This window comes from Phacochoerus africanus, chromosome 11 (genome assembly GCF_016906955.1).
Source record: "Phacochoerus africanus isolate WHEZ1 chromosome 11, ROS_Pafr_v1, whole genome shotgun sequence".
Classification (NCBI taxonomy): domain Eukaryota; kingdom Metazoa; phylum Chordata; class Mammalia; order Artiodactyla; family Suidae; genus Phacochoerus; species Phacochoerus africanus.
The window spans coordinates 89586025-89599082 of record NC_062554.1 but is presented as its reverse complement, the minus strand read 5'-3'; the positions used below and the strand labels follow the sequence as shown (position 1 = coordinate 89599082).

At 41.3% G+C, this 13058-nt stretch overlaps 1 protein-coding gene across 2 annotated transcripts in view; it reads right to left on the bottom strand.

Annotated features, from left to right (window-relative positions):
- Positions 1 to 8460, bottom strand: part of SP4 (Sp4 transcription factor) — a 73139-nt gene extending 64679 nt beyond the window's left edge. Inside the window, exons 1-3 of one of the 2 annotated variants that reach the window (XR_007130780.1) lie at positions 7747 to 8460; positions 7215 to 7336; positions 5147 to 6695 (exon numbers count right to left, since the gene is read on the bottom strand). Coding sequence is in view for 1 of the 2 variants with exons in the window: in XM_047752676.1 (XP_047608632.1) it covers positions 5147 to 6695; positions 7215 to 7336; positions 7747 to 7753 (1678 nt within the window). In the remaining variant the exon portion in view is untranslated. The remainder of the gene's footprint in view (positions 1 to 5146; positions 6696 to 7214; positions 7337 to 7746) is intronic. The other variant, XM_047752676.1, reaches the window with a different exon arrangement.
- Positions 8461 to 13058: the final 4598 nt, after the last annotated feature.

Below are 13058 nucleotides of genomic sequence, written 5' to 3'. Positions count from 1 at the left end.
TCCCCTTGCTCTACTATCCTGAAATCCCTCCCAAAGATGCCCTTTTAACAAATTAATGTGGCTCTATATTGAGTACTCTTACCTTCCACAAAAAAACCTCAAAATAGGCAACGATATCGGTATGTCATCATGACTAAATCTTGGATAAAACCAAGTTGGTAGTTCAGAACCCAAATCATTTGTACAAGGCACAAGATGTAAGTTCCTTATAATGAATTCCAATCAATAACAAATAGTATTAAAAGATTTTAGCGAAATAAAATTATAGGACTAAACCTTACTTCTCTAAAAAAAAAAACCAAACACAGGAGGTAAATGCTTATGTAAACATACAGACGTGTATGTTTACATGTGAACATATACATAGGTGCATAAATGTGTATAACATATGTGTACATTACTCTAAGATGCCTATAGGGAAATCCCAATTAATAAAACATATGGCTAAGGAAAGCCATATCTGTATTAAAACTTCTAGTCAACTTGCTACTTCTAGTAGCTCTGGAAAAAAGTTTGGGGTAAGAGGTTGATTCTACTGGATTAAGACAGGTTTTTAAATTAAATATAAATGTCAATTATTTCCTTTGGTCTCCATTTTCACCAGTAATGAGAAACTGGCCCTCCCATCCTGGTTCTGCTAATCCCCAGGTTTAATATTTTAAATCCCCAAAGAAGTAAAGAAAGGTAAGAAAGAAAGTTCTTTAAGAGCAAGGAACACCTTATCCTCAAGTCTGAACTATCTTTGTGTAAGAATTTGCACAAAAACAGTAAATCCTACAAAAACTGACAAAGAAATATCCATCCATCAAGCAAAAGCATGATCTGTTACCATATATGATTAGTGCCAAAAACAAATCAAATTGATGGCCAATGCAAGTTAATTACAAATTTAGAAACCAATGGACCCTAAATGTGCTAAACGCTTTAACTAAAGAGGAATACCTCCTTAAGTTCATTTTATCTAGGGCTCTTTGGTTACCAAAATACATTGTGAAAAACAGGTTTGTTTGTTTGTTTGTTTTTAAGGAAAACATCATCTACTTTCCTCATTTAATTAAAACAAAGGATGTTCTTAAGCCAGCAGCATGATTAGTTATTACCTTTGCTCTCAACTTAAAATTTCTGCTTTTTCTTGAAACTCACAATCCCAACAAGGAAACAAACAATAAGTAGGTGGCAGGAGTACAAGCATTTAGTTCCTACTACAATTCTAACTAGTTAAATGCTAGGTGCTCAGGCTGGAATTCAGGATTTCAAGCTGAGACCAAACCCAGAAACACATTATGCTGAATATATTATCAAGGAAAGAGGTCTCCTGTAGGTTGTCATTAACATTCTTATTTCATAAAATCAAGTATGAAGCTCCCAGCTTCAAAAACTGTTTCATTCAATCTACCTTGGATGATTTTTTTTCCCTTTTTTTTGATTTTAGGGCCGCACCAGAGGCATACGGAGTTTCCCAGGCCAGGGGTCCAACTGGAGCTACAGCTGCCAGCCTAAACCACAGCCACAGCAACACGGGATCCGAGCTGTGTCTGTGACTGCACCACAGCTCACAGCAATGCCGGATCCTTAACCCACTGAGCGAGGCCAGGGATTGAACCCGCAACCTCATGGTTCCTAGTAGGATTCATTTCCACTTCACCTCAAGGGGAACTCCTGATTTTTTTTTTTTTTTTTCTGTCCATATCATCCAGAACCCTTTCTACACTGCCTGAAGAGTAATGTAAGGATGGATGGTAGAGAACTTTTAGCCTCTTGTTCTTCAGCTAACCATTACATTCTGACAAAACTGACTACTAATAATTGTTCAAGCCCTAGTAATAGTTTTATAAAAATTTAAAGAAAAAAATTTCCATAAATTAAACAATACCCTACTTTGGGGGGGGGGGTAAAAATAACAAGAAATACTTAAAAATGAATGGGGGAAACAAAGTAAAAGATCTGAACTTCCAGTGCTCATTTATAAAAGGAATAAACAGGCACCTGCTATTCATTCTATCCCTTCTGGAGACAGTAAAGTACCTAGTGTACCACTCAATGTTTTAAATGCTCAAAGCCAAAAGAAATTAATGAAAACAGAGCTATTTCGCTAGCTTCATTAAAACCACTCTAGGGTGTTGCTCCCAATTCTAAACTGCTATCCTTCACAGCACCACTTCTACCTTAACCCTGCAAACATTTGTTAAGTGCCTACTGTGTGAGGAAATAAAGTAAAATCTGCAAACAACTAGGCCCAGATTAACTGCAGAGACTCATTGAAATCAGAGTAATTTCTGGTCTTTGTAACACTGTTATATTCTTAAAACGATAGAGCATATCTATTAGAAAGAATAATAACAAAATTTAAGATCTTTGGTTTCAGAAGGAAAAAAAATTCAACTACAATAAAGTTCAAATTTCCTCATACAACTAAGTGCCCCCCCCAATAATTCTCTTTAAATAAATAAATTATCCCTGTAGAACAGACTTGTAGTTGCCAAGGGGGAGAGGGAGGGAGTGAGATAGACTGGGAGTTTGGGGTCAGTAGATGCTAGCTATTACCTTTAGAAATGATAAGCAATGAAGTCCTACTGTATGGCACAGGGAACTATTTCCAATCTCTTGTGATGGAACATGATGGAAGATAATATGAGAAAAAGAATCATTTTGGGTCACTTTGTTTCACAGCAGAAATTGGCACAGCATTGAAAATCAACCATACTTTAAAAACAAAAAAAAAAAAAGGTAAAAAATTATCCCTGAAAATGCAGGACTAAACACACCTACTGGTGTGTTTAATATTAAACCAATACACAGTCAATACATGTTTGTGGAATAAAAACCATCAATTGTACTTGCCATAGAAATCTACTCCCAGAAATTCCCACTGTGGCTTGGCAGTAACCAGCCTGAGTAGTACCCATGGGGATGCGGGGTCGATCCTTGGCCTCACTCAGTGGGTTAAGGATCCAGCATTGCCCATGAGCTGTAGTGTAGGTCACAAATGCAGCTTGGATTCCAAGTCACCATGGCTGTGGTGTAGGCCAGCAGCTGCAGCTCCGATTAGACCCCTAGCCTGGGAACCTCCATATGCTGGAGGTGTGGCCCTAAAAACAAAGAAAGAAAGAAAGAAAAGAAGTCTACTCTCTGAGGCACTAATGAACTAGCCTCCATCAATTCCATATTTTGCCTTATAGTTCACCGCTCACAACTTGATCTTTGGTTTCCAAACTTAAATGAGATTTATAGTCACCTGGAAAGTTTGTCTGAAAGGCAAATTCCTTGACCACACCCCCCAAAAATTATAGTTCCAGAAAATGGATCCTCTATTTATGATAATGTATCATTCAAGTGAAGCTGAGGCAGTCAAAAGATCATACTCTCAGTTACACTGGCTTATCCTTACAACAGTCAAAGGAAAAACTCTAGGTTGCAATTGATATCAACTAGAGAACAGAAGAATTGACTATTTCTAAACTAAATTATAAATTATTCAATTCTCTTAATCATAATTCACTAGCTAATACTTAATAAGCAAGATGAAATATAAGTGAAATAAATTTTGCTTTGACAATACAAACTGTCATTCAACCCACCCAAAACAGACATTTTTCTGAAATACTTAGTTTATTGTCAATGTTTAGAAAAAGAGTAGGAACAAAGCAAGCTAAGGACAGCAATCCAGAGAAACACACATATCGCTGTGTTGTAATACTTTTGGGGGGAAAAGTACCACACTCAAAATACTCTCATTAGGTTACTGTGCTGTCAGTGTAACAGACACTAGCCACGGTGGCTATGAAAATTAAAATTAAATAAAATTAAAAATTCAGTTTCTCTGTTGCACTAGCCACAATTTAAATGCTCAAAAGCCACCCATGGCTAGTGGCTAACATACTGGATTGAAGAGATAAAGGACATTTCTATCACCACAGGAAATTCTGTTGGATAGTTCTGGTTTAGAGTCAATGGGTATCTAAATAAAACACATAATCTCTGTTCTTCTGAGTCAGAGTGTTCTACCAGGCAACTTCCAATTTTAAGTATTTACATCTACTTTAGGTAGTAACTGTAAAACAAAAACCCTGGCATAATTCATCTGAAACTTGTTTCAAGAAAGGTCTTTCAAAAATTATATGCTTATTCACTTCAATTATAAAAAAGAAATAATTGAACTAAAAAGGTACGAAAATACCAAAAACATCACACTAGAAGAATGTTTAATCACTAGAAAACAAAAGCATTAGGTAAAATAAGACTAGTACAGAAAGATTAAAACACTTAATAAGACTAGCTTTCCAAACACTTCAGAAGTATCTATTTACATGCATAACAAATAACTACTTTATAACTGGTCTTAAAACAACCTTACCACAATGAATTCTGTGACATTTTACTATCCTCATTTTTATCCTCATTTTTAATGGTTTTCCATTAACTTCACACTAAAAACACCTATAAATAACATAACCACCATAGATTTTACTTAAATATAACTTTATAAGTGAAGGACTATTCACTCAAAGTCCTGAGCAAACCCTGGTTTTAGCAGAAAAGTAGATATAAAAGTTAATGAAACAATTTGCAGCTCAAAATTAAATCTTACAACTGCATCAATATCTAGTTTGAAACAACCTCACATAATAAAATGCAAAAGCATGGGCAAGAGGATGTGGAAGCAAGATGAATAATTCACAATTTAAGAAAAGGGTAGCCTTGTTACAAACTAGAATTAAAACTTCAACAGACTCATAACTGTATATTATTTCAGCTTTAAACCTACTTTCCCTTAAAAATGATACAAACATGATTTTGACTAGAGTTCTTTCGGATAAGTTCAAGTGTACTCAATATGATCGCTAAATTATAAGAAATTATGATTCTAATCAGGAAGTTTTGCTCCACAGAAGAAAAAATTTATACAACTGTCTAACAAATAAGAGATAAAATCTAATGCTAAAGAGAATAAATGTGAATGGGTCAAGATGATGATTACAGACCTAACAGTAGCGAGTATAATATTCCTGTGTACTTTAGCTTCCTCATGATTGTTTATTTCCAAGGTTTACGTCAAATCTAAGAGATAGCAAAGAAAAGCTATAACCAATCGTTAGTAAAAACTATATAAAAGGATCTTTAAAGAGAAAAAATTGTAGTAACTTACCTGCAACACTAGTGATTGTAACTGGAACTCCTTGCACTTGCACACCCGCAGCACCCAGGTTGGCAACACTCACTGTCTGAAGGTTAGGCACTGATGCAAGCTGGGCAGTATTCAAAGTTATTGGGGCACCAGCAACAGCCACAGGAGCAATCTGAGCAAGAGTTGTGCCACCACTTGAAGACACTGGGGTGATGGTTAATTGTTGGGATAACCCAGCATTCTGAACTTGCAAATTTGAAAGACTCTGAATATTCTGAACCTGTACAGTCTGCCAACTGATTTGCCCTGAAGGTGTTAAAGTGGGAGCCCTGATAAGCACCTGAGTCGGATTTACTGCTTGAAGTTGAACATTCTGCAAAGGCTGCTGCTGGATAGTCTGAATCTGCCCTGACTGGAGTTGAAATGACTGTGGTGGAATAGCCTGAATAATCTGTTGCTGAGGCTGTTGGATCTGTATCTGTTGCAAGATGGGCTGGCCTACAATTTGCACCTGCTGAAGAGAATTTGATTGATCCTGTGTACTCTGTATTCCATTAGACTGAAGCTGACTGGAGCTCTGGGCTTCGGATTCAGTGGCAGCAGGTGTTTGAGAATCTTCAATGGTGCGTTCAGAACTATTGGCTGATGTGCTTGCATACTGGCCCGTATCTGCTGAGCTCACTAATGTGTCACTGCTGGTCAGAGATGTTGACGCAGTGGTTGTGCAGGTAGTGGAGGAGGAGGGAGACTCCGGCATAGTACTGGCAGCAGTGGTGGTGGTGGGTGTGGAAACTAACTGACTCCCATTGGAAGTCCCACTATCAGTAGTAGTAGCAGGCTGGCCAACCTGTCCAGTCCCACCTCCAGCAGCCACATTGTTTATCACTGGCAAAGCTAAAGTCACTCCTCCAATGTTAATTGGTAGGGTTGTTACAACTTGAGCCTGAGTACCAGGAAGGGTCTGTAATTGCAGTGGTATTGAAACACCAGGTCTAATTTGGACTGGAACTGTCTGATTTGCCAGGTTTTGAGCAAGAATATTGCCAGAAGCTGTCCTGTTCGCAGCCGTGAGTATAGCTTGATTATTACCTGCAGAAATGAGCTGAATTTGACCCTGCAAATCCTGTAGAGATGAAGTACTAGTTGGATTGATTTGAATTTGCTGGCCTTCCACTGTCTGAAGTTGTGGAATCACTTGGTACTGCACACTACCACTTGGATTTTGTACTTGTATGACTTGAAATTGACCAGGGGAGGAAGAATTACCTGATTTAGTTTTTGTGGGAGATGCACTCCCATTATTACTGCTGGAAGAACTAGACGAACTAGAAGCTGGTTGAGAAACGTTATTTTCTTTTGAAGCAGGAGGAGTGGAGGCAACAAGTTGCCAAGCGTTTCCAGCAAGTTGTGTTGTTACCAGTTCTAGCTGTTGTGGTTGATTTTGAAGTTGCACCAATCCTTGGCTTGGATCTATAATAATCTGTTGTTGTCCAGTTGCTTGATTTTCACCAGGAGTCCCTATTTTGCTGCAAGTAGCTGCCAGTAAAGCCAGAGGAGAGGGCTGAGAGTCCTACCCAAAATGGGATGGTAAAGGAGAAGGGGGAAAAAAGTGGGTGGATTTAGTGAAGGGAAGTAGTTGGAAGCGGTTTATTTATTTATTTATTTTGACAGCTCTACATTTCAGAACTTACTTGAGAAGGGGCAAAAATCAAAACAAATATTAATAAAACAAAGGCAGTGAGATACAGAAATAAGGAAGCAGACCCCATAAGATTAAGTTTAAATAAAAGGAAAATTTTAACAAACTTTCTTGAAGTGTTATTTTCCTAAATTCAAAACGCCCTTGGGGAAACACACACCTTTGTCTTACAGTATGAGTTACTGATGGAATTTTAAACAACGACATCCCAAACATGTGAAATCTTTATGAATTTACAATTTAATTTCCTCACTCTCGAAAAGATGCTTTGAGTGGATAAACATTTTTATTCTGTTCTTCACCTCTGGGCATTTAAAGGGCATAATTCCCTCTTTCCCCTTACGTTTCGTGATGAATTTTTTTTTTATATATATATATGTTTGCTTTTACCTGGGAGCCTGAGGTTTTGGGTTTTTTATTGTTATTCTCTGGCTCAGAGGTTTTCCCTCCTTCTGTAGCCATCGCTGCTGCTGCCGCCGCCGCCGCCTCCTCCTCCTCCTCCTTCTTCTGATCTGCAACAACCCCCCCCACACACACGACAACAGGTTATTAGGATTATTATTATTCGTCTTCCCCCTCTCCTCTCCCCCCCTCCCCGCGAGCATTAATCTCCATAAACCCGCGATCCACGCACACCGGCAGGGGGTGGGGGAGAAGGAGGGAAGGGAGGAGGGGGATATCACAAAACGTGGTTTGAAACCCGACCCATCGGCTCCAGAGCAACACCCAGAAGGTTGTTCTCTCTCAGACATTAAGACAAAACACAACCCTCCTTCCCTCCCCCTGATTCCCTCCCTCCCTCTCCTCCTCCCCTTAAAGCATCTCAGCGGCCCCGGGGGAGGGGGGAGAACCGAGAAGGGTCTGCGGAGGGAGGGAGGGAGGGAGGCGGTGAAGGAGACCGAGGGGGGTGGAGAATACGTACCGCTCATCCCGCATTAACAGGACAAACCCTCAGACGGAGACACTGGGATAGAGGTGGGTGGGGGTGGGGGCGAGGCGGGAGGAGAGGCCGGTCCCGCCCGCCCGCGGTGGCTCGGAGGAGGCTGTAGCTGGCACAGGCTCTGCCTCTTTTTCCGCGAATGGCCGCCGCTGGGCTGTGGCGTAGCAGCTCCTCTCTCCGCCCGAGCCCTGCTGACTCGCCCTTGATTGACAGCGGCGGCGCGCGGCGCGGGCGGCGGCGCGGGCTGGGGGCGGGGCCAGGGCGGTGCGAGCCCGGCCGACTCCCCACCCCCCTCGGCCTCTCTCAGCCGGAGCCGCCGACTCTCCACCCCTTCCCCCAGCGGATTGGCCGCCGACCTGCCGGGGGCCGGGGCGCTGGGGCCGCCTCTTCTCCACCCCCTTTCACGGCGTTATTCTTTCAGCCGCTTTTCTTTTCCTCCCGCAGCTTCTCCGGCGCTCTTACTCTCGACGTTCTAGTTCAGGCGTGCTGCCGGTAGGCCCTCCTTACAGCCAAACTTGTTGTCTCAGGATATCCCGCCCCCTACTCATTTCCCAGCGCCCTCCCCTCAAAAGCCGGCTCCAGCATCCCTCGGAATGGCCACGAAAGAAAAAAGTAGGGCTGTCATTCAGAGGAAGTGAGAAGAGCGGAGAATGGGGCGCGCGAGCCACCGATGACTCTGCGAACCGGGTGAACTGTCCACTGCCCCCGCGCAGGGAGCATGGCTTTCCTGAGGCGCATCCGGACCCGGGCGCCCTTTTTCCCTGGCTTGGTCCCCATTGGTTGAGCGCCTGGGTGACGCGCGCTGAGTGGTGGGAGAAAGGGGGGGCGGAGCGCTGCCGCAAAGTCTGTCGGTCCCTGTAGTTTCCCCTGGCCGCTGCGGCCCCTCCAAGGCACCGCCTTCCCTCCCGCCCCCGACCGCGGCCGTGCTGCCGAGCGGAAAGCTGCCCGAGGGGGCGGTGGCGGCAGGGCGTGGCCGGGCCGAGTGGGAGTTGAAGTGAGCAAGGGGGAGGGGGGATGGGTGTTGTTTGCCTGGGCCTATCCGCCGCGCAGGGCTGCCCAAACCACCCCTGCCACCGCCTCCTCGGCTCCAAGCCGCTCCCCGCGGGGCGAGCTCAAGCCCGGAGCGCTCGGCGATTGAGCGGGCGGCGGCGTGGGGAGGCGGGGTTTGCTGTCCTCCGGGTTTGAATGAACCCGGCTTCTTGGAGCTGCGCCTTCGCTTTGCCTTTCTTTGCTCACCTCCCTCCGTCAGGCCCCGCTTTTCACATCCGAGGCCTGCTTTCCCAAACAGAAGGCTCTTCCATTTTATTTGTTGTCTCTGGCAGGCTACTGGAGCAGAGCATTGACCCGGACACTTAGGTGGCGTTAGGTTTTGCCGAAGAGCCTGCGTGGCTGTCGGACTTCTCATTCCATGGGTTGAAAAGCCCAGCTCCGTTTGGGTCAGCCTTGGTCACGGTTCAGCATAAGCTTCTGGGCAGGTGGAATTCACATCTGACTGCACAAAGCATTTTATTGTCAAATGCACATATGTGGAGCAGTCTCCCAACCCCAGTTTTCCTCCAAAGTCCTAAAGTCAGGAATGATGCCATGCAATATAAGCGCCTGATTAAATGTACCAGAAGTGGAAGTGAAAAATTAATGTAAACACTGGCCTTGGTGACTAGGCCCCCTTACACACCCAGGCTCACATCCACCCCCATTCCCTTTATACCTGGGCTCCACAAACAGCCTTGAGCGTTTTTGTCTCCTGCCTGAGGCCTATGTTGCAAGGGTGAGGAGGTCCCAGGTGCTTGCACTTGACTGGCATTTCCTTTGCTTGTTAAAGTAATTGCAACATTGGCTGATGACAAAGCCAGCAGTGCAGCAAGACAAAGCAATTGGAATAAAGAATTAAATAGTATTCTCTACATTTTCTTTAAAAATGAGCCTAAGATCTTTAAATAACCTGCTTTTCCCATACCGCATACAATATAGAAAGCTCAAAGGTGCTTCTTGCATTACAGATACAGTCTGTCCTCCAGCCTTTTTTTTTTTTTCTTCCTAATTCACTATGATGAATGAAGGGAGACATTTTGCAATTTTCTGAATTGGGCTATTCCTTGTAGTTTTTCCTACCTTATAAAACCTGCCTCAGAGGGGCAATGTCACTGGCTTGGAACCATGGGTTTAGAAAAGAATGGGTATTCAGTATGGATCTAAAAAGCCCCAAATATTCTGCACCCTATAGATGAGGGGTAATGTTGGTAAGTCATGAAACATAGTGTCCAGGAGGAAAAATAACTTTTCCTCTACCTTTCTGAGTTCTTAGCTGAGGCCCCCCCCCCCCCAATAAATCAAAATTTAGCAAGAGAAAAACAATTTTATTAACATGTATGCCTCAAGTATACATGTGAGATACCCTGGGGAAAATTGAATCTCACCAAGGTGGCTTAGAATTTAAACTTAAGTATCATCTGAGTAGGGAAAGGGGAAGGAGAGACCTGTTAGGTGAGAATAAATAATTTTTAGGAGACATGAAAGGGCGCATAGTGAAACAGTTTGTGGGAGGCATCATGGTTTGTGACAAAGATGTCTGATTGTGGTATAGACTCCTAGTCCCTGTAATAAAAGTCAGTCTTCCCTAGCTGATGGAACCTGGTTGATTAACCTAGACAGGTGACCGAAATTAATCATTTTTCAGCCATCATCATTTTATCTATAAAATGGAAGGTTTATCTAGATATTTCCAAAATGATAGTCCTTCTTATCCCACCTTCCTAATTTAAACCAATCACTATCTGTACTATGATTTGTTTTTCTTTAAAATAATTTGCTTTTATTTCTAATGTAATTAACTTAAGAAGTTGATATCACCATGGTAAGTAGAAAGCCAGTACCATTTGCCAATTGCCGTAGAGGTAAGTATAAATATAATTTCTACAAAATTCTCAGCCTCAGGTGTTCGAGGGAGGTTTCTTCACAGAGAATTCCTTCCTAAACTCATATTGGCCATACAATAATGGCTTTCAAACTTTTCATCATAACCCAGAGGCATAAATATATTTTATATCATGACCTAATATGTATATACACACATACACACTCACGCAGAGGAAATGACTGTTTTTCTTCAAAATATATATCAACATTGAGCACTGCCCACAGATCAAATTCTGCCTCAATGCTTTATCCACAACCAAGAAGCCCCTGCCATGCATGGCCCTTGCTGATGTAAGGTGAGGAGAGCTCCAGAGGATAAGGAAATAATGCTGGATATAGGGAGGGGTCTCAGACATTAGTTATTCATCCAGGGGTAACAGCTTTTAGAGCCATTTCAATATGTATTAATTGATTATCAACCAATTACGTTAACTGAAACAAAGCTTCAGGAAAACAGTCTTTTTACTCTTCCCTCTCTCTTCCCTTTAAAAAAATTGCAGAGGCAACCTAGAGTTTGGGGATTTTCTTTTTTTCCCTTTCCCACCTTATGGAGCCGAAAGTTCATATTTCTATTACACTGTAGAACAAGTCTAGGAATTAGGTAGATTTTCTTTGCATTGCTCTGCATACCTAAATTAAATATCAGTCTTCATTTGGAAAAATGCTGCTGGAGTTTTTCATAGATTTCTTTCAGATATAAAATATCTCTTGGTCCCCAAGATGACCTGGCATTTTTCAGTTGACCATTCGTTCATTTAATGAACAAGTCTTGAAAGCTCATGTAGTCACATTGAAACTAGTGCTTCCTTCGTTTACCCTCAAGGCAATGCCTTAGCTCTTTGAGGGCAAAGGCCTGGGCTTTTAATCCCCCATAATACTAAGGATACACTTAGTAACACTTTAATAAATATGTTCATGAATGAATATGATAGAAGCAGTTCTAGAGGATAATATTACAGGAGAAGAAAACTAGGCCTGCACGTGACAGGTGACTTTAAAGAAGGGGACTAATTTTGAATATCCCCATCAGGAAGCTACTTGTTGAAATAATTGTTATGCTGCTTCATTGTGTCTTTGGGAAGTGGAAAGCAAAAGGTTTAGAGAGGCCACAAACCAGAGAAAGAGTAAAGTTTAACATCCACCTCTGCGCTAAACTGTATTAGCTGAGAGTGTAGTCAACTAAGAATTAGGTATAAGCTCAATGAGCGTTTCTTGAGGACAGTAGCTTCATTTGTACATCTGGGAGACCATGCATTGTTCCTATCATATTATAGTTTATAAAATTATATTTTTTTTAAAAAGTAAATTCCTTAAATACCAACAATAATTATTTTCAAGAAGCAGAAAAGTTTTAGGAATTTAACTGTAACGTCATTGGGACCCAGATAGAAGGCATTTATATGAAATTGGTGAAAGAACTGCCTGTACCTGTGTAGGCCTTTTCAAAGTTATAAATATTTGTAACTGACACTGTCAAATAGTAAATAAAGACAGACCATCAGACTGCTTATATTTCTCCAGCAACAGTTATTGGCACTGCTATTCCTCATATGCACTTAACTTTCATGAGTTGTTCATGTATAACTTCAAAAGATTTAGTTCAGAATTTTTAAATGTACAGTTTATGATTTTAACCCAGTTACATTTATTGTTAATCACAGAATATAATAAATAGCTGTTGGCAGTTAATGGAGCATAGTGTAAACATCTATTCAGTAGTTTATATCAGTTTATATGTGTAAAGGAATATAATGAGGCTCATTGTTGCCACAAAATATAGTTGGTCTGTGGAAGTTGAGACATAGATAAGCTAATTTTCTTTAAACTATATATTAGTGATTAAACATCTTTAAATATTGAGCACAAATGCCCAGTGAGTTTGTAATTATAACTTTCCAAAGCATGCTGATTTCATATGTTCAATTTATTATATTTTTTGTTAATGAAGGAGTCTTTCACCAGATTTTTGTTCAAAGAATCTAAGCACTGGAATCCAATGCTTGAATTTAAATTCTGGTCTGCCTATTACTGTAAATGCAGCCTTGGATAATTGACTTTCCTGCTGTGAACCTCTTTCTTTCTTTTATAAAATGGAAAAGATGATAATATTACCATCTCATAGGGTTGTGTCAAGAATCAAATGAGATTAAAAGTTGTGGAGCTCCCATTGTAGCACCTAAGCCCTCATAAGTAATAATTATAATTACTCATGGTCTCTTATGCAAACTTTAGAAGGAGCTATTTGTTTCCAGGGCTTAGAATTGTGACAACCAGAGTTCTGCAAATAATAATACCAATAATGACAAAATATTGTCCAGACCTCAGTGGCTCTACCTTATTTTAAACCAATGTATATGTAAGGATCTTAGCACTTTTAA